This window comes from Sesamum indicum, linkage group LG2 (assembly GCF_000512975.1).
Source record: "Sesamum indicum cultivar Zhongzhi No. 13 linkage group LG2, S_indicum_v1.0, whole genome shotgun sequence".
Lineage (NCBI taxonomy): Eukaryota > Viridiplantae > Streptophyta > Magnoliopsida > Lamiales > Pedaliaceae > Sesamum > Sesamum indicum.
Genome location: NC_026146.1, coordinates 18,343,063 through 18,369,514, shown reverse-complemented (window position 1 = coordinate 18,369,514; position 26,452 = coordinate 18,343,063). Strand labels below are relative to the sequence as shown.

At 33.6% G+C, this 26,452-nt stretch overlaps 3 protein-coding genes across 6 annotated transcripts; 2 read left to right on the top strand and 1 right to left on the bottom strand.

The window, feature by feature from the left end:
* Nucleotides 10,004-15,006, top strand: LOC105156710 (squamosa promoter-binding-like protein 3). 3 transcript variants are annotated; one of them, XM_020691841.1, is made up of 6 exons: nucleotides 10,004-10,145; nucleotides 11,105-11,237; nucleotides 11,593-12,337; nucleotides 12,504-12,640; nucleotides 13,388-13,648; nucleotides 14,491-15,006. In XM_020691841.1, the coding sequence occupies exons 3-6, from the start codon at nucleotides 11,652-11,654 to the stop codon at nucleotides 14,817-14,819; spliced, it is 1,413 nt and encodes a 470-aa protein (XP_020547500.1). In that variant the 5' UTR covers nucleotides 10,004-10,145; nucleotides 11,105-11,237; nucleotides 11,593-11,651; the 3' UTR covers nucleotides 14,820-15,006. The 3 variants fall into 3 exon arrangements, with proteins under 3 accessions (XP_020547500.1, XP_011071232.1, XP_020547501.1); XM_011072930.2 differs by lacking the exon at nucleotides 11,105-11,237; XM_020691842.1 differs by lacking the exons at nucleotides 10,004-10,145; nucleotides 11,105-11,237 and adding an exon at nucleotides 11,266-11,460.
* Nucleotides 17,343-22,981, bottom strand: LOC105156709 (ranBP2-type zinc finger protein At1g67325). Of its 2 annotated transcripts, none has more exons than XM_020691843.1 (10): nucleotides 22,827-22,981; nucleotides 22,524-22,569; nucleotides 20,872-20,987; nucleotides 20,192-20,465; nucleotides 19,936-20,003; nucleotides 18,533-18,584; nucleotides 18,346-18,455; nucleotides 18,119-18,143; nucleotides 17,868-18,013; nucleotides 17,343-17,634 (listed from the first exon to the last, which is right to left on the bottom strand). In XM_020691843.1, exons 1-10 carry the CDS (start codon nucleotides 22,833-22,835, stop codon nucleotides 17,632-17,634), a joined length of 849 nt encoding a protein of 282 aa, XP_020547502.1. In that variant the 5' UTR covers nucleotides 22,836-22,981; the 3' UTR covers nucleotides 17,343-17,631. The 2 variants fall into 2 exon arrangements, with proteins under 2 accessions (XP_020547502.1, XP_011071230.1); XM_011072928.2 differs by having other exon boundaries at nucleotides 17,868-18,019; nucleotides 22,827-22,980.
* On the top strand, nucleotides 23,774-25,386 carry LOC105156708 (probable methyltransferase At1g27930). The gene is made up of 2 exons (XM_011072925.2): nucleotides 23,774-24,455; nucleotides 24,797-25,386. The coding sequence occupies exons 1-2, from the start codon at nucleotides 23,920-23,922 to the stop codon at nucleotides 25,101-25,103; spliced, it is 843 nt and encodes a 280-aa protein (XP_011071227.1). The 5' UTR covers nucleotides 23,774-23,919; the 3' UTR covers nucleotides 25,104-25,386.

The following is a 26,452-nucleotide window of genomic DNA, read 5'->3' as shown; positions in this document are numbered from 1 at the left end:
GGATCAAGTGTTGAGAGGCAAGTTGCAAAGGAGAGGAGAGCCGGGAGGGAATATAAGAAAGTAAGAAAGAAGGCAAAAAAAAAAAAAAGAAAAGAAAAAAGTGAGGCCCCATATATACTTGAAGGTGTTATGTTTGTTTCTTTGAGATGGAATATAAAGTGGTGTCTAGAGGCTTACACCACTATGTTTGTATTTGTAGACACCACCCCATAAAGCTCGCATAATTATTATTTAAATAACAAATATAATTTGTATATAAAAAATAATAAGACTGTCTATAATAATATTGTTATTGGTCATTATATTTCAATATGTATGTAGTATATATTATTAAGTAGATAGTTGTTAATTTATTTTTTCAACATGCATGTGATTTGAAGAGCAACAAACCTATATATTGTTGTGTGGTGTGTTAATGAATAGGAATAGGCATTTCTTTATTAAACAAAACATGAAGATGAAAGAAAAGCAAAACAAAAATTCTGAAATAAAGAAGAAAAAAGTGGAGGGGCACTATTGGGAAGCATCAAGAAGTAGTGGCAATATGGTGAATATGGTAAGAAAGATATAAGGATTAAGGTGGGTGTGGGGTGTGGGGTATGGGATATGGGGCATTGGCAATGGTTGTGATGAAGGTAGTGATTAGGCCATCACTACGACGCCCACTTCTTTTTTCAAGTTTTTTTTTTTTTTAATAGTATTGTTTTTGGTTGTAGGTCTGGGCTTTGAAAGCGACGGCCCACGTCAGCCCACCAGTTGTTCGGTTAGACGGACCAATGACGTTGACCGCCTTACACAGCCCATTATCCATCCATCCCCCTTAATGGGGATGCTATTGCTACGTGTTCAAATGTATAGGACCATCTGAGTGACACGTGGCTTAATGGGGTCGTTCTGCCACACTCTCTCGCTCTCACAATCGCTTATCTTCAATCAATGACTTCTTCAAGCCCTTGTCTATTTTTCTAAAATTATTTTACGTATATTAGATAATAGGATAGAATTAATAACCGCAAATTAAATTAATTCCATAAAGAAAGTAAGTAAGTGACCAATGGTTTATTACTTTATTTAACTTATGATCAGTAAAGTAAATAAGGCGTAAATATCATATGTTGTGTGACTCAAACTCATCATGATCGTATATATATACATACATGCATGTTCATTTCAACAAACTAATTGCAATTAATTAAGAGAGAAAGTAGAGCAGGTAGGAAGTAATCAATGAAGAGAGAGTATATGGTGCAATCAACAACATTGGAAAATATAGTCATAAATTACAAAATTATCCTTGCTAACTTTGATACCTGAAAAAGTTTATATATATATCAGGTGGTAAACTGATCATGGACTTAAATATATATACATATAATAATTTAGAAAAAAAGAGTTAGAAAATGAATCGTTAATACTAATATTTAACTTAATTACATCTGTATTAATATTAATTCTCAAGTTCATGTAGGTGGAGTCCGTGAATTAACGTAATCAAAGCACAACTCAATCATAGTGGAAGATTGAAGTATTTATCTACCAAAAAATACTAAAGTTCAAATAAAATATTCTAAATTTATTATAGCGTTTAATGTAAAAATAAGTTGAAACACCTATAAATTAATATTATTTAAGACTCAAATCAATATTGAAGGAGATAAAAACTTAAGTTTCTGATTTAAAGTTGAGAAATCAAAGAATATGCATTCGGAATTAGATATTCAAATAATGATTTTTACCCACAAAAACATTCAAATATTCATTTATAATATTTTCTTATTTCATTAAATTCACAAGTAGGAAAATTTGCAGTACAGAGATTATATATAACAAATCTTTTTCTCAACTTTTCATGTGAATTTTATAAAATATTTGTAAGTTACCAAATATATATGATCTCATAAGATACTTTAGAATTTTATAAATCCATCCAAGTACCCTACAAATCCATCATTAATATAATTTGGGTGCTCCTCATTAATTATATATAGTAGGACCCCTTCATATATATTAATAAGAGTAGAATTTTATATTTTCAAAATTTTTCTATAAATTAATTAGCTCTTCATAAATTCAGATTGGATTGATTTTGAGACCACAAAGTAGCTCATTGTGAGCTTGCATCATCATCTAAACTACCCACCCAAACCCATTATCATCATTCTTCTCAAATGAATAACAAGCAAAGATCATTGTGTGTCTCTGTGTGTGTGTCTGTGTGTCTGTGTGAGTTTTTTTTTTTTTTAATGAACTTAAATTGTTGATAACCCTCCAAACAAATTATACAAAGAAATATGGTGGACAATTTCTTATATATTATTATTATTATTAAATAATGATAATAATAATAAGGACAGGGGTAGCTTGACAAAAATATATAGATGAGTAGAAAATAAATACATGATTAAGACATTGTAGTAGCTAGCTAGACAGACACTTTGAAAGGTGATGAGTGACAGCTGAGATGAACTGATTTGCATCATTACTCATCTAATTAGTTTTAATATAATATAATAATCCCTCCAACTCCAATTCCAATTCCAAGTACAACCTAGCACCTATTTGTTTTTTTTTTTTAAATAAATTGATTATAAGTATATTATTCATATCGATATTAATATTTAATAAAAATATTTATAATAATAATTTTATTCTACTCAATAACACCTACTATTACAATAGACAACAACTCCTGATATATAACAGACAACATCCCACATCAACTATTACAATAATCATATATTGCTCAATAACACATACTATTACAGTAGACAACAAATCCTATTATATAATAGACAACAAATCATGTTATATAATAGACAACATCCAATATTAATAAATCATATTATGCAGTAGATTAACTCAACAACTCATACTATGTATTAGATCAACTTCTACTATACATCAAACAACATCCCATGTACTTAATAGGGTTTGAGCATTTAAATTAGCTCTTATTGACAATCTAGCACCTACTCTTAATTACTCTTTATTTTTTTCCCCTTAACAGTTAATTATTAAATATTTTGTAATATATATTGCACTATTGGTGGCAACATTTCAGCTAAATTTGGGGGAATGGCCAGGAATAAAACATGACTAGCATTTCCACATTCATTTAATCGATCACTCAACATCAAATATTAATAAATCATATTATGCAGTAGATTAACTCAACAACTCATACTATGTATTAGATCAACTTCTACTATACATCAAACAACATCCCATGTACTTAATAGGGTTTGAGCATTTAAATTAGCTCTTATTGACAATCTAGCACCTACTCTTAATTACTCTTTATTTTTTTCCCCTTAACAGTTAATTATTAAATATTTTGTAATATATATTGCACTATTGGTGGCAACATTTCAGCTAAATTTGGGGGAATGGCCAGGAATAAAACATGACTAGCATTTCCACATTCATTTAATCGATCACTTTGCTTATTTAAATAATAATTAAGCCCTATACGTACGTACATACATATATATATATATATATATAAAGTTTGTTTTTTTTTTTCGTTTTAATTAATTACGTCTCATGAGGGAACAATTTAATGGTGGCCGTGGGGTTTGCTGAAACTTGTGTGATAGCGATTCATCCACGTGACGTGATTGATGTGGGAACTTGCCAACCCTTTTTCCTTTTTCAAAAATATTATTTATTTTTAAAATAAAGTTAATTGAATATGTATGACCACCCACCCACCCACCTATATATATGTATAGTGCCTGTATATATATCAACATATATGTATTTTTTTTCTTTTTTGTCTATATATTATAGGCGCCGCAGAAGAAAGAAATATTTGTATTTCTTTATTTCACACACACACACACATATATATATATATTTATATATTACTGCTGAATGTGGATTTTAATTAGTAAGCATTTTTATTATGTTGTATAAGAATAGAAAAATTTTGTTTGAGGCAGACGATTTTTGAGATAAATGTAAAGTATATTTAATTAGAATAAAATAAATAATTGTTATGCATTAATAATGTTTTGGTCTAATAAGAAATGGTGGGTAGTGTTCACATTGAACGCCTCCAATATTGATCAATGACTACTATATTAATTAGAGTTTGGATGGGAAATTGATGATGAAGAAAAGCAGCAGCCCAGTTACCCATACAACATATATAATCTAAAATACTATATATCAAATTAATTATTAATTATCGATTAGGTATTGGTGGATCATATGATATTGTAATTATTGATTAGTAATGAATGATTATGAGGCTTCATAAAATGAAAAATAAAAGCAGCGATCAAAAGAAAGATTGAATGGTAGAGTATGTATTTTTTATGATATATTCCTAATAATGTATTAATTAATGAATGAATGTTGTTATCATCACACCATAATATGATATTAATAATAGTAAAATTCATGTTATACTGACTGACTGACTGATATGGTATGTGAAATTTACTACATTTTATTTGGTTGTCTTATAGTTTATTAGATTGAGGATAAACGCGTTTCAAGAGCTTTCTTAATTAATCTCAGGGGTTAATTAATAATGAGTAGTAGTTGATGTGGTGATCATCCCTCCCATTTTAATGATGAAGTCACCTTTTCTTAACCACATATGTCTAATCAACATAAACATTCTAATTCCAAAACTATTAAGTGATTAGTTAATGAGATTGTTTAAATAAATACATATACATATGTAGTAATTAATGAGAGAGGGGTTTTGTTTTTTTTCAAGAAAGGGAGGAGGTGAGATGAGAGAAGCAAGAATAGAATGGATGAGGCTTGTCATTGTCCGATCCCCTGATGGGAGGGGTTGGAATTTGGCATTCTGTTCAACACATTTTAATAGGGTGTGAGTTTGGAGTTTGGATCTGAATCTGATAGTAAGCACTTAATGGGCCATGGCTGTTTATTTATGTTGAACATAAGATAAACTGAAATAGCAACAGCCTCAACTCCTAAGCCCACTTGGTTTCATAAAATGATAACATCACAGTCACCATCCAATCATCTCATGCCACATATTGTATTCATGTGATCCATGCATGCATATACATTACACTTGGAAGTAAACAAATTCTTGGGCTTCCCCTAATTCATCATTCCTACCCTAACTCACATAAACTTACAAACATTAATTTCAGAAAACAAATAATAAATGTAAACTTGTTATTGGCTGTCAACAAATCATATAATCTAATTTTATGCATGCAAATTGCAACGTCACCACCTCAATTCTCAACCAACACACACACATACATATATATATATATATATATATATATGTGCACTGCAAACTATGCAAGTTTATAATATAATTAATTTATAATTTTTTGAGTAATGATATGCCATATTTTAATTATGTGGACATGTAATTGAATAAAAACTTAAATAAATTATATAATACTTTTTCTTAATAAAATTATATGCATTATGTATTTAGATTAGGGCAAGAGAAGACAACTCCCCAAAATTCCTGATTTAGTGATTTGAATGGGGGTTTTGGTGTGAGGTTGATGAGAGAAAAAAAAAAAAGCAATTGACAATTCAAAGCCCCAACATAAATCACCTGGTTTGATTATATATGTATTTGTGTGGGCTGAGACTGAGAGTAGCGGCCCTAAACATACATCATCATCATCTATATCATATTCAATGTGATGAGATTTGAGGTTGATGTGCATATCATATTTTGATCTAGAAATCTGAATTCTAGTGTTCTATTGGAGCTCACATAGTTGATAGAAAAAAATTAATCTGAAAATATTTGTTTGGACAATATAGATTTAATATGAAATTGGTTGATGGCATCAAACTTGAAATATATGCTTGTAATCTTGATAGGAATGAAACCTCCTTCTTGGATTTTGATTAGTCCAAGAAGTGTGAACCATTGCTTTCTTTCCACAGTAACAAAAAAGTGGTCCTTCCATGGAAGAAGACATTGGAGTCGAAAGATAAAGGAGAGAAATGGGTTTGTGCAAGCATGGAAAGAAGAAATTATATTTTGTTGGATATGAAAAGTGTTTTAGAGAGAAAAGTCATATTTCTTCCCTCCAAAAGATGGCTAACTTGTCTTCCACCTCATGATTTTAGCCACATAGGATTATAAATCAACAAAAATGCATCTAGGTGCCCAACCATATCACTTTTCCTGCGTAAATTATAAATTCAATCCATCGGAGGACTAAATATAATTAATTTTGCAAGTTATTGGAGTTAATAAAAAACGAGCAAACTTATAGGACTAAAATTAAAATTGGGCATACTTAACGGACTAAAAAAATATTTTTTCCTACTTTCTATTATGGGTAAATTGCATAACCCTATATTTTTAAAATTTAGCTAAAAATCTCTGTGTTAATTTTATAGGTAAAAAGATCTCTGTGTTTTATAAAATACAGCAAAAAAAGTCATCTTTCTTATAAACTAACGGAGAATGTGTCATGCTCGCTTACTGTGCAAGTGGGCCTCATTTTCTGGCAATTACTTTAAGTGTATAATGTCCATTATAATTATTTTTTTATATTTAAATGTATTTTTTAGATTACTTTATTTAAATATATTTAATTAATTTAAAGGATTTATTGAGTCCAAATATATTACAATAAAATATATTAATTTAATATAAAACACCTAAAAGTATATGAATTTTTTACAAATTAAAATTTTAAATTTAAAAACACAATGCAAATTTATATATTAAAATTCAAATTTCGAACTAAAATCTATATGCAACATAAAAGTTACTTATAATAATTATATATTATTAACCCAATTAAATATTATTAATTTAAATAGATTTTATTTATTTATAAATAATACTGATTAAATATCAAAATATTAAAAAAATACTGTTAATTATTTTAAATTATATTATTTATTATAAATAATATTTAAATTTCAAAAAATTAAATTATTTTTACTTTATTTTTTAAAAAATAGAATTTTTTTCTTTACTTCTTGTTCGTCGCCGACATGTAGTGGCCGACGACCACGTCACCAAAATCTGGCTGGAAAGGACAACGGCCGCGCCGCTACAAGGGCGACACGAGGTGGTGGCGAACTCGAACTCGCCCCTTTGTAAGTTGGCTCCGTCACCGCTATAGATATATATTAATTATATTATATATAGTGTATGTATAAATATATATATATAAATAAATAATATATTTAAATTACTTATAATTTAAACTATTTATTTTTTACAATTGAAAACCAATGATTGTTATAAGAAAGGTATAACAATTAATTCAACAAAAAATTAACGCCATTAGGGTTTACCTAACGGAAGGAGAGAGTATGCAACATTTAGAAAAATATATGGAATTTTTTTTTCTATTTTTTTAACAGAGAGTGTTTTTAGCTAAATTTTAAAAACACATGAGGGTTTTATGTAATTTATTCTTTTCTTATTTTTTATTCATATGTAATATATTAATAATAAAAAAGTATAGTATTATATATAAATCCTTAAATTATTTTGTATATATCTAACTCTATATAAGAAATACAAAAAATAAAAATTAGTTGATGAGAAAACTAATAATTTAGATGAATGTATATTAAGGTATTTAAATTCAAATTGATATTATTTATTAAAAAATAAAATAACTTGAATGTATTCCTTATATTATATAATTCATTGTAAATTATAAAATGCTATTATTTGATGAGAAAATTAATAATTTAGATGAATGTATACTTGTCTTATATAATTTACTTTAGATAGAAAATTATGTTAATGTATTTAAATGAACGTATACTTTGTCTTATATAATTCAATTTAGATTGAAAACTATGTTTTATTAAAATTATCTAAATCTAAACTGATGGTTATTTGTATTATATAATTTGAGACACTTATATAAGATACAAAATTAAAAATAAAACTAAAAAGTAATTTTTCTAATTTCATTTAAATTTACCATTTATTCAATTAATTCATTAATGAAATTATTTTTCTTAAGGGGGGCGGGGAGGGATGAGAGGTGGTGCGGAGTGGGGCTATTCGGGGAGGGATGAGAGGTGGTGCGGAGTGGGGCTATCCGGGGCGGGTCTCGAGTTAGGGAAAATCTACTCCCAGATGAGTAACACATGCATCATCTTAAGACTCACAGATAGATAGCGTACATTGGGGAAAAATATTAATATATATTGAATTAAGAAATTCTAGGATTCTTTACTATTGATTTATTACTATACACTTTTAATATATAGACTTATACCCTCCAACTAATTTGATTATTAGAGACTCAAAGTGCTAAAGCCCAGTTCCTCCATATCTTTTGAAGGTCATCAACTTGTTTACACACCCGTGTCAAGTCATGCTCTTTGAGGAGAAAGTGCGACCTACCACATCAATTAAACTAAAATAATCAAAATGGCATGATCATATTTGGGATTTTTGGTGAATTGATGTTAAAGAAATGATATACACCAACGAATTCATTTGTTATAATTATAAATATTTTTTAAAATTAATTTTCATTTTACAGATATCCCTTCATAACAGTTCGTTATCAAAGAATATTTGTTAAAAAAATATTTAAATTATAATAAATATAATGAATGTTGGTTGTTAAAGAAAAAATGACAAGGAAAGAGACAAAAGGGAGAGGGCGGACACGCGTCCATTCTTTTCAACTGTTCCACTTGTTTCTGCCATTTGCCAGAAGCCAGCACCCAGCCAGCCACCCCCAAATCATGTCCTTTACCCCCAACCCTCCTACATCTCTCTCTCATCCCACCGGACCTAAATGCCCCTGCTCCCATACATTAAAAATAAAATAATATAATTCTGAAACTCAAAAATCAAAACTCTTGTTATTTTAATATTATTTGTAAGAGTGGGTGAAGTTTAATCTAAACTGTTAAAAACCTTCAAACTCAAATAATTACACTCTCTTTTCATATGATTTAGTATAGTAACACATCAATTTTTATTATTTAAAAAATTATATTTAATATTTCTAAAATTTATTTTTATCTAATAAATAAATCTATTCGTTAGTCAAAATTCATTGAATTTACTGATATTAATAAAAAAATATAGAACCCTAATTGACTTATTACTGACTTATTGCATATCAAATAAATCTTTTTAAGATCAAATTATCTTCATATATTTTCACGGATTAAACTTTATGAAGAGGTATGTTTTCACTGTTATAAGAGCAGTTTAGTCATAAAAAAAAATATTTGACCTACAATAAATTAGTAATAAGTCAATCAAGGGTAATATCAATTTTCATTCGACTTTTTTGTTAATATCAATAAATTCAGTTAATTTGATCAACAGAGGAATTTATTTGTTAGACGAAAGCAAATTTCATGGGTGCTAGATATAATTTTCTAAATCACAAAAAATTTATATATAATTACGCAAAATCTAAAAAAAGAAGAGTATAGTCATCCCATATATATACCCACACACACCAAATTCCTTTCGTTAGTTCATCATTTTTATTTTTTATTTTGTTTTAATTCTTTATCTCTTAAATGCATATTCCTTATTTTTTAAAAGAATCATACTATAATTCTTGACAGTTAAATTTTTTAAAAAAATAATTAAATTGAATGAAATTATAAAATTGAAAAAACTCATTTATTATAATAATTTATCAATATTTAAAAAATATAATGTATTTCAATAAAAAAAATCAATTAGTTATAATAGGAAAACTTCTTGTTACATATACCCAAACATAGAATATACTTATTGCATTTGATTTCCTTTTTGAATAATTAATAGTTGTTTCATAAATATTTATATATTTTTTAGTTATAACACGATATTTTTAAATAATTGATTTGGCATATATATAACTAAATTTTTTTATCTGATATTTGAGGGGTGGAATAGGCATAGAAAAATTGGGTATGGGCAGGGCAGGTAAGTTTACATGTCCCCTGGACGCTAGCACAGCGTAACACTCCTCCCCCGAACACGAACAGGAACAGCTTATTACTATAATTTGATTTGGTGGTCATTCACTTGGCACTTTCCACTCTCTCTCACTTTCTTCAAATAGTAAAACAAACACACTTTCCCTTCCTTCATTCCCCCCTCCCTTTTCACTATCCAAGCTGCAGGCAGCAAGTAGAGCAAGCAGCAAGCAGCAAGCAGCTCCCTGTTTTCTCCTTATCAAGTAAATAAATGGATTTTCCTGTTCCTCTTCCCTGTTTGATTGTGTTTGTGTTTTTTAGTTTTCTTTTCAATCATCATCATCATCATATATGTATATATATATCTTATTCACCTTATGAACTACCTATATATTTGCTCCTAGTTATTGATTAGCCCAGCAGCCTTCATGATTACTTCTGATTTTTCTACTTGCTATTTTTGGATAAACAGCAGAGCAATTTTTTCTAACGGATTATTAGCTGATGCTTCCTGAGTATGCGCACAATATAGCAAGAAATTTTACGCTTTGGAAATTGGGGAATAAAGATGCTTTCCTCTCTACTGCTTTTGCATCTGATTTACATTTCCCCCCTCTTTTTTTAAAATAATAATAATAATAATAAAATTGGTTTGGTAATGTTTTATGGTTTCCCTAGGAAAAGGAAAACATTTTCTGTGTTCAGTGGGGAAAAGTTTTTCCTTCTGCTTTCGGTTGTTGATTCCAATAAAAAAACCCTAGATGGGGGACCATAACTGCCCCATCAACCACCGTTTTTTATCTTTCCCCATTGTTTTTTCAGAAGTCAAAAACTAATGTGTTTCGTGTGAAATGTTTTTGTTTACTGTAGCAACTGAATACGGTTTTTTACTACTTCAGATCATATCAGCAGATTATGTTATTGGTAAACATTCCCGAAGGAGGAGTCATGAATCATGATATATATATATGTATGTATATTTAGGTTTTTTAGAAGAAACAACTTTTTAAATATGGTTTTATATTTTATTTTGTTTTGTTGTTTCGGGGGTGTGGAAAGGCATTGAAAGCGAGGTTTCTGACTTGTTGTTTCCCGTACATACAAGAATGCTACCATATTTGTATGGGAATGGAATAGTACACATTTTTATATTTCTATTGGTTTTCTGGCTACGAGTTTGTTTATTGGGTCTAATCAGTCACACTTGTATATTTTGCAACAGAATAAACTGAGCTGGTATAACATCAAGAAGGTTGCGAATAAGGAAAGAGAGAAAGGAGGATCTCATGTCATGGAGATTAACTGAGCACTTACTTTTACTTTATTTACTCAAAAAGGAGGTTAAATAGTGGGCAGTAAGTCCTCTAAATCTTTTTTCCTTTTCTCATCTGGTGAAGTAAAGTGGTGAGAAGATAGCGAGTGCCGTCTCATCTCACTCTCTACTCCCTCTCTCAACCGAAAATAAGAAATACTCTGCTTCCAATCATAGATGGCATGGTACATATGTTCATCATCCAACATCTCTGAAAATTGGTTACTATAGCTCCTTCTTGGGTGCTTAATTCTTGTATCAATACGGTACACTTCTTGATAATTACTTGAAAAATTGGCTGCATAAGCTACTTGTGTATTTTCCTTTACGTACAGCTACTCATCAGTTTCCTTCTCCTTGAGCATATTCTTACTGGCCTTCCATTTAATGGTTCGCAGATCCAGTGTCCAGCTTATAATGCACTCTGCTCACAACGATAATTGATCTAGTTTGTTCTATGAGCCATTTTTCTGAGATGGATTGGAATGCAAAGTGGGATTGGGAGAACTTTGTTGCATTTGGTTCCAAACCAATTGAAAGTCCCAAGAAACTGCAATTAGCAGACTGGATGCTTGTTGATGATGGAGAAATTCATACTGGATCCTTCAATCTGTCAGGGTGTGGTGGGAATAGTGGCGCTTCCAGCTCTGACGGTGGGCATGGTTCTTCAGCCAAGAGTTCGATATCAGCTTCTACTGACTCTTCCACCAGGGATGGGATGCAAACCCCCAACTTCATGTTCAGTAAATTTGAGGGCTCTTCTAGCAATTTTGGCAAGAAAATAGAAACTAAAGGAGCTGAAATTTTTGCAACTTCCCCAGCCCCTGAGGCTTCTATTGGCTCTATGGAACCATTGATTGGTTTGAAGCTTGGGAAGCGGACATATTTTGAGAATAGCGGTGGGGGAAGCAATATTAAGAGCACATCCTTTTCTGTGATGCCTACGCCATCCCCATCAACACCCAAGAAAACCAAATCATCTGGTCAAAATGCCCCTGTTCATTGTCAGGTTGAGGGATGCAACATTGATCTTTCAACAGCTAAAGAATATCACCGAAAGCATAGAGTTTGTGATAGCCATTCGAAATGTCCTAAGGTGGTTGTTGGAGGCCTTGAACGTCGATTTTGCCAACAGTGTAGCAGGTAACTTTCTACCAGAGAATCCATATTTGTACTCTGATTACAGATATCTCTGTCCACATATAACTTCCAGTATGACATCCTTATGACCGCGCCCTGTTCCATTTCATGGAAATACCTTGTGGCTAGTGTGAAAATTTTGAACGAATGCTTCTGTTTCTTTGTGAAGGTTCCATGGTTTGTCGGAATTTGATGAAAAAAAACGCAGTTGTCGAAGAAGACTTTGTGATCATAACGCACGTCGCCGCAAGCCACAGCAAGAAACTATACAGCTTAGTTCAACTAGGCTCCCATCGCCATTCTATGGTACATTATCTACTTCCGCCTACTTTTTATCTATTCCTGTTTTCAGCTTGCACCTTGCTGGATTTCCCATTATCAGAATTAGAATAGTCACAGATCACGGATGTGAAGCATGCTTGTTACTTTTTGTAATCTATCTTGGTTGACTAGCTTCCTTGCACAACCTTGTATTCATATCTTTCCACCCAAAGGGGAGAAAATACATGTAAAATACTGGGTAAGTAACTTTTGTTTTCCTATAACCACTAATTAGACTTGACATGCAAAAAATTAGATGACTACTGAACCTTACGAGAATTTCTCTGTTGTCCCTTTCCCAGAAATTTTCAGTTCGATGAAAATGGAGTTTGACTGATTCCACAAGAAACAATTTATGATTTAGATTCTTACATTGCGTTCTGAAGGCATAATGCTCAATTGAGGAAGATAAGACCTGAGAACTTTACGGGCAACCAACATAAGATAATTATGGAAGTCTTGAAACACAATTGTCCAACAGAACAAGTTGTTATTTTCAGCTAAACTGCTTTTGTGCCGTCATATGTTGTGCCTTTTGTGCACTACCCCTGATTTCCTATCCCAAATTGAACACTACCAACAATCTTGAAGATCCAAAATAAAATGGAAAATAAGCATGTGAAAAGTTGAACATGGTTTCAGAACTCGGGATGTTTGCATTTTATCTGTCGAACATTTATTCTTGGCTTGATCCACTGATAATACATGTCAAATTTCTTGTTACCCGCACAGGTGGAACCCAGCAGATGAGTTTTCTGTTGAACAGTTCTCCACTTGTTCATTCTAGAACTCCTGCAAATTCTTCATGGGATAACCCATGCAACTCCAAATTCACACTTACAAAAGGGTTTCCTTCGAAATCTAATGGAGATGGAGGTACTGACCAACAGTTGCATATGCCAGGAATAAAACTGCCACATGTTATCAATATGCAGATTGCAGGCAATGGGCTCTTGGCATCCAAGAATCCCACATCTGAGGTTCCAAATCCAGGTTAGTTTTCCTATTTCAGAGGCTATCTTATGGTTAGTCTTATTTCCCAACAATATTCTCCTTCTGGGATTCATTCTAATACAATGATAAACCATTTAGTTCTACTTGAGCACATTACTTGCTGAAAATTGTGTGGATAAGATAGTCAAAAAGAAAAAAGCTCAAACTTTTTCTTGAGTGGTCAACCACAATAGTACATCGCATGCTGCATATATCATGTTCAGTGGGAGTGCATTTGCTGGGTTACTACACACACTCTGTAGAAGAAAGGCTCACTAATTAAAAAGTTTCTTTAAGGTCGCATTTATATTTTATTCAAGGACAATTTATTGTAAATTATTTGCGTTATGAATGTGGCTTAGAAGTTATACTTAAATGTTATCATGAATATTTTAGCATCAGTAACAATTTAAATTGCTACTATTAGGATGACTATGGCCAGTAGATTTGTTGCCGACAATCTGTCTTGGCTTAATGGTCTTCACCATTCTCCTTGCTCATCATCTATGAGATTGTTATACGCCTGTGGGTAAGGGAAGTTTATGTAAATAATCTTAATAATTAACTTAGGAACAGGGTATGAACTATAATCTCATGGAACAAGATTACATAATTATTTGTGGCCTTCAAGATGCAAATTTATATAAGCCGATGATAGAGCATTATGGAGTAAGAGCACTCATGTAGCTGGACTTGATTTCAAGTTATTCAATTGAAACTTATATCGCAGATTCATATTTCATTGTTTCCTAAATGAAAATATGACTACTGTGATAGATTTATGCTACTTTCACTTACAGTGGAACTCAATGACATTATAATATCTCTCATATGCTTTCTAGGTTCCAAGGGATCCCTAATCTCCTCCCTAGATGCAGCACCGGAGTATCGACGTGCTCTCTCTCTTCTGTCAAGCAATTCCTGGGATTCATGTGAACCAGTATCCATCCCATTACACCAACCAATGCATGAAAATGGCTCCAGCATTAATCAGCCTATGATTCATATGATCCCAGAAGGTGTTCCCCTCTCTTCCTCTGAATTCTGGCTGAGCGGACAGCATTCAACCTATTCCCGCGTTCAATCATTGGCCACAAACAGTAACTTCCAGGAAATTCAGCTTTTTAAAACACCCTATGATGCCGACTTCTATTCTAATATGCTAAATTGACCATTCTGTTTGTGTCCATGGCCGCATCATGTCTTAAGGTTAGTAACTATCTATTTTCTCGAACAATGTCATAGATCTCGTACACATTCGAACGGTTGTTTAGTGTTTAAACTTCAAAAGCTGTAGATGATGACTCATTGCGGAAGGTTTCTTTTGGTCATGCAGTTGCCTATTAACCGTTGGTTTCTTTTGGTGCTAATAAAGCCATGACATGCTTTTTTTGGCATGCAAGCAAATCAAACAATTTGGTAGCGAGCATCTTTGTTTTCAGATCATAGTTGGTCATTTATTATTGAACTCCCTGAAAAGGATGCTATCGATGAGATATTATCTTTTACTTGTTTTAAATAATTAATCAATGTATGTACATGAAGACCTCAACGTATCATTATACCTCGATTGGCTGATACAATGCGCGTCGTGCATTCTCGCAGCGCTAAGAGTTAAGATACTTTGTATCTTGAAACGGAGCCATTAAATGCTATCCACTTGGCTGCTTCCAGTCAATATATGATTCAACAATTTCATCATACGTGCACGAAAAAGTCACTGGTGGGGACTCGGAATTTCCTCATCATACGAAGTCATCTGGGGGTAATAGAAACACGTGAGGATAACAGTCATGGGGCAGGTTGGCGCACTTAAAATCTCTGCACCCAGTTGCAATAAGCAATTGACTTGACTTGATTCCTTTGTTAGACAAGGGTTGATGAGTGGAAAATGCGGGACGTTACTTGATGAGCGCTCTATGCCTACCCCTGAACCCTCTTCCATACCCATGCTCAGAACTGTTAAAAGATAGCGATTTGGATAAAACCACAAGCAGGTCAACTCATTAAGCAAAAACCGCAAGTGGAGATCCGGCATTTCACAAAATTTCAAGAAGAGTGCACTTATATTTGATGCATTTTCCAGTCACATCTCGTACCATTTAGATATATAATAAACATTGCCAAAAACTTGCATCTGAGCGGCATGTTCCTGTATGGTGTCCAACACAATCATGTCTTGGCAGTTGTCGACACTTTTTGTTACTTATGTTGGTAGCTTTCATACGACCTGGGAAAACTGAGGCAGGGTAAGTGGCCCATAGCAGCTGTTGGTGCACGACTTACATCATCATTATAAACCTCCTACACAGCTCATTTTGGGCCACACCTTCAACCTGTGCCAGTTTTTTGACAGCCGAACGTGACCCCAATACAGCCAAGACGGAATTAATTGTGCCCACTATAACATGTGGCCTACCCTGTTGAAAACAGCAAGAGGTAGAAGCTATATCGCTCACATAATTACTTTTTACATTTATCTTTGATTCCAACTCGAGAAAATACCAAAGTGAAGATACCCGACCCAGCTTCATGTCTTGCTAGTTGCTACAGAGAACGAACCTACTAAAATTACAGAGTATAAACCATGTAGCTAGCAGATTCAGAGTCTTAACTATTTTGATACGATCAGTAATTGCTCGTCATATTAATACTTGTACCACTATACATTTTAACATAATTATACATTAGATTTTATTGTACGGTATTGCTTTTAGTATGAAAGACCAGAACAGTAACATTACTTGAACCAATGGATAATTCCAGAAATGACATCTTGACAAAGACCAGACTTTAAATGGATAAACAAACAAATTTGGAAGCTAACCAAATATAAATTACTAACTATTAAAGTATGCACATTGAGACATATGCAAAATGGCACTTCCTCTAGAATTTTCCAAGAAGGCTTCAGAACTAATCTTTGCAACAATGGACATGTCGCCCAAATAGAAGAGACCATAACCAAGAAACTTTGATTTTCTGGTACTCAAACATTACCAGAACCATAAATGTGAAAGGGTATCATCAAGAAGAGTTACAAATTGAAGCCACCAAGAAGAGCATATCAAACAAAGCAACCTTTCTAATCTACTTCCACATACTCCATACACAATGACACTTAGATCGCTTCATCATCAGTGATCTTAAATCAAAAGATGTAGCAGGTGATCTATGCATCAATTCACATAATTATCAAGTTGCAAGACCTGGAGCTCCAATGAAATGATGCTCGAGTTAAGGATTCAGTTAACACAAACTTCAAATGCTTAACTAAATGTTGCTGTTACCACTAGGTTCTTGTGTTAGGACTCGGCATCTAAGATATTGCACCTTTTCACCATAACATGGAGAAAGAAAAAGCAACAAAGACTCTACCATCTCGACGCACATACCTTTGAGGATGATCTCAGAGAAGCAATATAATTTCAAAATGAAGACTTACGAAGCACAACCAAACTGTCACTGATACCATCCTATCTGTAGGCCTTCAGCCTTCTATACCATACAATTCTGTAAATTGGCTGCAGCCACCATGAAAGTTCACAAAACAATTTCCAAAGCTATTGCAACGCTAAAAATGGACAGACACCTTTTAGCCTGGCAATGAGGTCTCTTAAAGTATTAGGACCTTGTAGACCGATTTCTAGAAGGCGGCTCTTCAAGAGCAGAGAGATAATTGAAGACCAAAAAATATAGCTAGAAATGTACGTCATACCACTAAAATATGAGATACCAAAAGTACAGATTCCTAGACAAAAGCAACCAGATTCATAATCTAGCCAGAGTAATCTGGCACATAATTTGTAAGGATAAAGACCACAAGATACCAGGAGAGTTAGTACAACAACTCGACACGAATTGTAAGAAGGCAGAATAACTCGATAACTGCAGCAACAGGGAGATGACATGACTGACTTTCAGACACCCACACTGAGCAATGTTGGACGACAACTCTGGACCTTCTCAAACATGCCTAGTACTCACTGGAACAGTAGACAACTCTCATCAATACATTTAAAGACGCAAACAAAAATAAGTAGAAGACTGACAAACAGGCACTTCAAGAATCGAAAGAAAGAATAGTAAATGAAAAGTAATTTCTTAAATTGAAACTTTGAGAGTATATTGAATTTGGTTTCTTACAGATATGTGGAGCAGAAGAAACAAACTGTCTTAAGAAAAGAGCCATACAAAGTAAACACATTGTACTACAGACCTGATCTTTTGTGTCAGCTGCTTCTGGAGGAGACTTCTTTGGCTCAGAAGGTTTATCAGCCCCACAATTTTGTCTGTTACACTTGGTCCTAAAAGGATAGTTGATGTTGTTGCATTTCTCACACTTCCAGCTTCCTTCTGGCATGTCTGGTCCTAAATCACAACATTATGAGTACACTGTGTAATTAAGAAAGAAATTTCATTCTTTATCTCTGGTATGATGGAAAACTATATTTGTGAAATAATACTTACTTGGATTCTTGCCTGATTTGCCACCCTGCATTAAACATAATAGAATTTCAGAACATACATTGGAAACAAAAGAGTCTTAGATCAGGTAAACTTGCATAACATCAATACATATTCAATCCTGAACTACCAATTGAAGACAATGCATTCGGCAGCAGCAGATCCCAATAACTTCATTAGATGACACCATTGACAGATTTATGTGGAACAACAAAAGATAGGAATTCAACCTGAGATCCAGGCTTAGCTGTATTGCACTTCCTCATGTTGCAAACTGTTCTGAAGGAAAAATTCAGATTGCCGCATTTGGGACATGCCCAGTCATTGTCACGAGCTCCATCTGACAAAACATAATAGCAACTGGTAATTTGTACACAATCACGGTTCAGTTCAGAAATGACAATGGGCATCACATACCACCAGATTTGTTCTGAGATTTACCCTCTGGGAAAAAACCAGGTCCTGGCCCCTGTAGGAGGTTAAAATCATAAGACACTCAAGCATAGAATAACAAATATAACTACATAAGTTCATTCCCAGGTTGGTTGAAGATATGTATTCTTTATAATGAGGAACGATAATGCATTACTTTTTTCTGAGGATACAGGTTATTAACCCAGGACAAGCACCTCAAACATCTACCATATATTAGAATTAGTAGACCACATAACTATTATTAGAAGACATCTATGTGTGCACTGAAGTCTCAGACACAAGCAAGACAAAGATGATGCATCTTAAACCTTTCATGAGTTTTATTAAGAGTAAATTCATATTGACATCGGAGTTTTGTAATTAATATAACTTTGGTACCTGAGTAATTACAAATGACAATTAGTACTCGAGTTTTACCATTAATATTTGGTACACAATTGATGCTTTTTATTTATTTTTTCTATTTATCATTGTATATAATGACCATTTTACTCTTAGATAATAAATAAAAATAATAAATATACTAAAAAAATGAATAAAATGTAATCAAAATATTTTCTGACTTTGATTTTCTATATTTGAGTATTATACTAAATAATAATATTTCATTAATTTATTTTTTTCTACTCACTTTATTTATCAATATTTATAAGAAAACTCATTACTTAGTAATTAATTATCTTGAAGTAAAATACAAAATGGATCGCAACCATAGAGAGGTTGGATTTGCATTCTAAATTTTGAAAATTTATAATCAAAAATAGAAACTTCTGAGTCTATATCTGAGTTTCACTATCAAATTTAGATATCTCTATTAAATGGAAAAAGTTATCTTTGACGATGAAAATTTTGATTCTTTGGCACTATTAATATAAGTTATTTAATAATCGGTTTTTCTATATATATTGAGAGATAATGATAGTAGAAAGTATCAAAATAAAAATAATAATTTTGATAACCAAATATGAAAATGAAAGTCAATTGGTTCAAATAAAAACAAGATACATTGATAGAGATGCAAATTATTCTTTGTGAATTTATTATTTTTCATTTTAATATCTAAGGATAGAATGGCCATTATATAAAAACATACAGAAAATATATGAATTGGGTACGACATTTATGGTGAAACTCAGGTACTAATTAAGTCATTAGTACTTACTTGTGTACCAAAGTGATATTGGTGGGCGAAACTCGAGTACTAATTGAGTCATTAGTAATTACTCATGTACCAAAATAACATTAATGACAAAACTCATGTAGCAAAATAACATTAATGACAAAACTCATGTAGCAAAATAACATTAATGACAAAAATCATGTAGCAAAATAAATTTTACTACTCCTATTAAATAGACAAAAGATATTTCACAATGCAAACTTACCATGGCAGGGCTCATAGGGAAACCCAGGCCATATTGATCCATCATTGGTGGCACACCATACATCCCACCTGAAAGGTGGAAAAAATACGGGATATGAACCAACAACAAACAACTGTACTTGAAGATGCTATACGAGAATATACCACATCAGTAAGTTGTATCGCAACAATTGGCAGCAGACATGATAAGAAAGTACTGATGTTGATATTATAATTGGTAACAAATGACCAAATAAATATCAAGATAGAGAATATACCATTTCGCATAATTGGTCCACCTGTGTAAGGAGGGGGTCCTGATAAATGCAAGGGTCGATATGGGCTGCCTCCAGAAAAACGACTTCCATAGTTGTAATGATATGCTGAGCCGCCAGAAAATGGAACATCATATGGAGGCATAGATGTCCCATTTAACACAGAAGAGCCATAAGGCGGCACGCCCATATACATGGAGGACTGTGCACCAGATCCTACATAGGGAGCTGCAGATAAGTAGCCCTGAGGTGCTTGCACTGGCTTTAGAACAGACTTCTGAAATATAGGTGACTTTTGTTAGTAGATTGTCAAATACTACATAAGTTTAACATGCTGATTAAGACATCTGAAAATAAAGGCATACTGAAACAAAAATAATAATAATTTGCTAAAAACATAAAAAAATAGGTCAACTATAGAAGGCTAGATAGAGATTTAAGGAAGTTAATTTGTCCATGGCCTCCATTTGATGTATGACACTAGTATCCTGACAAGCAAGATATGAGTATAAATATATACAACCAAACTTTTGGTAATTTAAGCACTTAATTTTTATGTGGTTTTCTTATTTTGGTAAAGGCAAAAGAAAAGGAGGTAGTATATATGAAAATTATATCCACATCCAGAAAAAACAGCAAAACCTAATTTTCAGTTTTGACTTTTGAGTATGCCAGATTCTTACTGAATTGTGGTCAGCTGGCCTAGGTTGAGTGCAGTTACGCATGTTACAAGTTGTCCTAAACGAGAAATTCACATTGCCACAGCTAGGGCACGTCCAGTCATCTTCCCTGCGGCCACCTACAAATCCACAAGCTTAAATAAATACCAAAAACAAGGCTATAGTTCAGGAATGGATAACAATCTGACAGAATGATAACAATCCAGCAAGATAATAAATTGTTCAAATTGATTGCTGCCCTGATACATCTGAAGATGGTATCAAGCTATTGATTATCGATGTAGGATATGTGCAATTGAGGTTCACACACACACACACACAAAAGATGCATTAAGGGGTTACCCAATTTGTCTCTTTGACATGTGACACAAATGACCAAGTGTTTATAAGCAGACATGCAAAAAGAATATCAAGATCTACAAATCCACAAGCTTAAATAAATACCAAAAACAAGGCTATAGTTCAGGAATGGATAACAATCTGACAGAATGATAACAATCCAGCAAGATAATAAATTGTTCAAATTGATTGCTGCCCTGATACATCTGAAGATGGTATCAAGCTATTGATTATCGATGTAGGATATGTGCAATTGAGGTTCACACACACACACACACAAAAGATGCATTAAGGGGTTACCCAATTTGTCTCTTTGACATGTGACACAAATGACCAAGTGTTTATAAGCAGACATGCAAAAAGAATATCAAGATGAAGTACACATAGTATGACAAGATAACAATTCCAGCGGAACCGTCATGCAGGAGCATTATCACATCATAGGAAAGTATTATATTGCTGCCTGAATACATTTAGGGATATGCAAATACATGTTTGGCACTCATATGGTATTAAAAAATTTCAACGAGTACACAACAATTTCATCTAGAACATCACAAGTTTCATTCAAAAGCTATAAATAACTCCTATGCAGTAAGCTGTCACTATTTGAGAGTACAATCTCAGAGGCACACAACCTATTCCATTGTACGTAGACTATTTGACACATAAGGTGTAAATTAACTACATTATGACCATCAGCAACTATTTTGCGAAGAAAACTTAAACTTTGAAGTATTCAAATTCAATAATATAGTGATACCAAGCATTTATGAATATTTATGACGTGTCAGATATGTTAGGAACACATTAGGAACAAAGTCAATTTCACCTGCACAGAATGCAATGGGAACATACTAATACCCAACATCTTTTAAATGTGCAAATCTTCTGTCATGCAGATAAGTTAACCGCATGTGCAGCACCCCACAGTCTCTTGCTCCTTACATGAGAAGACTTGACATCTTTCAGATGCCCAGTAACCGTTGCAAAAATAGTACATCTTAGACATGTGTACTAAACTGTTTGTATCCTCCACATTGAATGGATTATACTGAATAGAATTAAGAACAATCTTAATAAATGCACAATTGATGTCATTGTGTGCCTCATTAGGCCCACATACCAAGTACTATCACAGGAATCCTGGTGCCGGGGACAATGTTACCCAACCATATTTATGCAATTATTCACTATAAGAACAAAACTGTAAATACCATATTCCAACTTTTTCATTGCATATTTAGCACACAAACAGAATTTACACAATTCATAAGAACCAAAACTAGGTATTTCAATAGTGGTTACTAGCATACCATCCGTTCGTGCACGTTTAGCTGCTGAAGAGTTTCTGTTATCAACCTGAAATATATAACAATTTCAGCGCATAGATCTAACTTGTCTCTTAATCAACACAATTAGGGGGGGGGGGATACATAGCAGTTTTGTTTGAAAAAGGGACTACAGAACTCCCGATCATTTCAGAAACTTGCAGAGGTGACTAGCAACAATTCGGAGTCTCGCGACTGAACAACATAGTAAAATTGAACTCGGATAAAAATTAGGGAAAAACCGAAGCAAAAGTAATAAATGGAACATGCGACTAATGAAAAAATTACCTGAGACATGGCAAACGAATGAAAAACTCCTTTTGCACCGCTCCAAGAGTTTGGCCAGAGGCGAGAGATTTAACAGTAGGGCAAAATGCGGGGGCGGGAGGGTGGAATGGAAGACGAGAGTTTGGCGATTGAACAAAAGGCTTTCCCTTTATATATATATCGCTAGCAAAAAAGTCAAACAGTCAACAGTGGGGAGTGTGGATGGTAAATACGCAGGCTATAATATTGGGGGCCCATTACTACACTCTCCCTTTATTGTGCTCCGCTCGTAGATATGGGCTGAGGAACACTTTGGGCTTTCAATCAGAGTCATACTCATGCCCCTCCCTACTCATTTTTATTTATATTAATCCAACTCTTGTGAGAGGATTTTCTTCACTAAATTAAAACCCTCTTCTAAAATTAAAACTACTTTATTGCTTCATCATTCTATTAGTTAATTTAAGATTTAAAAATTAAATAAGATGTCACAATAATGTTCTCACTCTACTTGTATGTGACATATTCGATGTATGTGCACAAAAAAATTAAAGAGGAAATGTATATCCCAAGCCCTGATTTTAAAGAAATTTATTTTCTAGGTTTAATATGAAAATAAAATAAATAAAGACTGAAGGACGAGTACATGAAAAAAGTGAAGTTCATATCTTACAAATAATTACAATATATAGAAATACCATTAACAAAATTCTTAACCCAATTAAGTTAAGGATAAAGAATAAACAAAATTATTACCTACCTACATACTATATGTATATATATCAATCTACGTACGAACACGAATTCCACTATTTTAGGGGTACAGTACAGACTGCCAATCAATTTTCAGTGGCGGATAATGGTACCCATTGTCAACCACAACAAACCGCAAAACAAGAAGACACAGACAACAAATCTGAGACAGAATCGACACAAGTGTAATTACATATGCTTTTAATTTATCCACCTCTTTACCACTTCCTTGTGTTTTTTTTCTTTTTTTATCATCATCACTTACTGAACACACAGTACAGATCGATTCTATACAAACAATTTTCCTCGTCCGAGAAGGACATATAATAATATCATTACATTAATTATTTAGTGGAGAAAAATGCTACGCAAAAACTTCAACTCAGAGAATCCATGGCGTCTGGGCCTCCTGGTGGTGTGTTTGTTCGGCGGAGCGTTTCTCATTGCTTCCTTCCTCAGAACTCCAAATTCTAACCCTCTCTTCTGCATCGGCGGTGGGGGATTGGGTAGGGCGGGTTCTGTTGAAGAAGGGACGACGATCCAGATGGAAGCTATTCGGCACTATGCGACATCACAGGTGGTGCCGCAGCAATCGTTGGGCGAGGTCACGGTCTCATTCGACGTTCTCAAAGCCACTGCGCCATGCAATTTCCTGGTGTTCGGGCTGGGGCATGATTCCCTAATGTGGGCGGCACTCAATCCACGTGGCAGGACGTTATTCCTGGAAGAGGATCCCAAGTGGTACCAGGCGGTGCTAAAAGACGCCCCTGCCCTTGAAGCCGAAACGGTGGCATATAGAACTCAACTCTCAGAGGCTGACGAACTGCTCCAACACTACCGAACTGAACCCCTCTGTTCGCCGACCAACTCCTTCCTCCGTGGCAATAGTAAATGCAGGTGTGTCTATCTATCTTTACTAATTCCTCTATTATTATTATTTGTATAGTATGTCTTTATACAAGAGAAGAGAATCGCAATTTCGACTGCCGCTTTTCTAATAAAACAAAAATCACCATAAAATACTACTCTAGCTAGTACGCGAAAATTCTTATTACATAACAAATTTTGGTAAGAAACTATATATTAATTACTATATTAAATGTGATTGTATGTAAATTTTTTCAGCAAGTTCAACTTATTAACTGCATTCAACAAACCAAATAATACTGTAATACAATAATACAGCTAGCTCGGAGTAGTCAATCGTGATTATTAATATATTAGCGCTGGTGGTGCAGGTTAGCACTAAACATGCTATCGGATAAGGTGTATGATACAGAATGGGATTTGATAATGATCGATGCTCCGCGCGGGTACTTCCCGGAGGCGCCGGGAAGGATGGCCGCCATATATTCAGCAGCGGTTATGGCGAGGAACCGGAAAGGTTCGGGTGTGACGCACGTGTTCTTGCACGACGTGGACCGCAAGGTGGAGAAGACGTATGCAGAAATGTTCTTGTGTAAGAGGAATTTGGTGAAGGCTGAGGGAAGGCTATGGCATTTTGAGATTCCGCCGGTTACCAATCCCAACAGTGAATTTTGCTAGGATGCGGGATGGTGTATGATGCCATAAGGATTGCGGGTATCAAACAGTTGGGCAACTCTAGTATAATTTGGGCCCAACACAAGTAAAAAAGCTATATAAGCCCAACAAATTAATTATTCTCTTTTGGTTGAATGGGGCCTAGACCTAGATATGAGTTCTTATGTTACTAGTCCAAATAAAATTTTCGATTGTCGGCTTGATCTACCGAATGTTTCATGATCCCATGTTTCTATACACAAATTAAATACACAAAAGACAGAAAGCTAAGTAATCATTCAAATTAGTTGAACATGTTCAAATTCCAAGTATTGAGAGAAACTGAGAAATGAAAGGGTGAGTGTTGGGCCCTGTACATATTTTTGTAACTTAAACTTTTGGTGCTTAGGTTGGGCCTGGCCCAAATTATGTTGTGGTTGGAGTATGTGAGGCCAAGTCCATTTGAAATGCTTGTCGTGTTGTGGAGCAGGTGGTTTAATTTCGTTAGAGCATAGCAGGGGTGACAATATGGCTGGAAATTCATGATTTTTGATTGGGTGTAGAGACATATGGATATTAAGTGGGTCTAATGGAATAGAGTAGGGTTGGAGACGAGAGTAGTAATAAATGAAATGGTTTGAGACCAACCAAACATTAATAATATATGAACTTGTAGTTGAGATCCGTTTGAGCAGTTAGGCAGATGATGTTAGATGAATGATGGAGGGTTGAGGTGTTACCCTATATATATGATTATGCTAGAGACTAGAGAGCCAACCCAAGATTCATTCCCTGCTTTACTTTTTCGAACCAGGCATGTGTTTGGTCATATATACAATCCTACGTACTCATGTGCTCCACCTGAAATTAAGGTAGCAATCAAAAAGTCGATGGTTACGGACAAGAGAAAGAATAAAGTGAATGTCGTCCCTGACCAGACCCTGGTTGCTGGGTCAACAAGGCAAGGGGCGCAGTCTTTTGACATAATAATTCATGTCTATGGATTGGAAGAGAATGCCCAAAACACAATCGATTGCTTTTCTGAAATTACTAGATACAATTAAAGATATGTATGTATGTAGGTATATAGTGCAATACGTAGCATATGTATTAAAATTACTTAGGTTTGTAATTTGGCAAAAAATTGTTGGCCCCAACTGAAACAATCATTTTGTTTATCTGCTTGTGTTTATCTCAGCAGCACCTAATAATTATAATATTACTGCTTATGTGTTTTTTCACATACTAGCTACCCACTGCCATCCTTACACATCTACACTCTCAAATTAAAGACACTATATATATACATACATACTATTTACTTTCCAAATTCAACTGTATTCTGCTCATAAAATAAATTCTGGAGTGCTTGT

Excerpts from the sequence above, each read along its gene's own strand:
- LOC105156709 (XM_011072928.2), bottom strand. Across the intron at positions 20,466-20,871 it reads GGCCAGCTGACCACAATTCA|AAGTCTGTTCTAAAGCCAGT; the intron begins GTAAGAATCTGG and ends CCTATATTTCAG. Across the intron at positions 18,020-18,118 it reads CAAATCAGGCAAGAATCCAA|GACCAGACATGCCAGAAGGA; the intron begins GTAAGTATTATT and ends GTTGTGATTTAG.
- LOC105156708 (XM_011072925.2), top strand. The coding sequence starts at position 23,920 with ATGCTACGCAAAAACTTCAACTCAGAGAATCCATGGCGTCTGGGCCTC. Across the intron at positions 24,456-24,796 it reads CGTGGCAATAGTAAATGCAG|GTTAGCACTAAACATGCTAT; the intron begins GTGTGTCTATCT and ends CTGGTGGTGCAG.
- LOC105156710 (XM_011072930.2), top strand. The coding sequence starts at position 11,652 with ATGAGCCATTTTTCTGAGATGGATTGGAATGCAAAGTGGGATTGGGAG. Across the intron at positions 12,641-13,387 it reads GCTCCCATCGCCATTCTATG|GTGGAACCCAGCAGATGAGT; the intron begins GTACATTATCTA and ends TTACCCGCACAG. Across the intron at positions 13,649-14,490 it reads ATCTGAGGTTCCAAATCCAG|GTTCCAAGGGATCCCTAATC; the intron begins GTTAGTTTTCCT and ends TATGCTTTCTAG.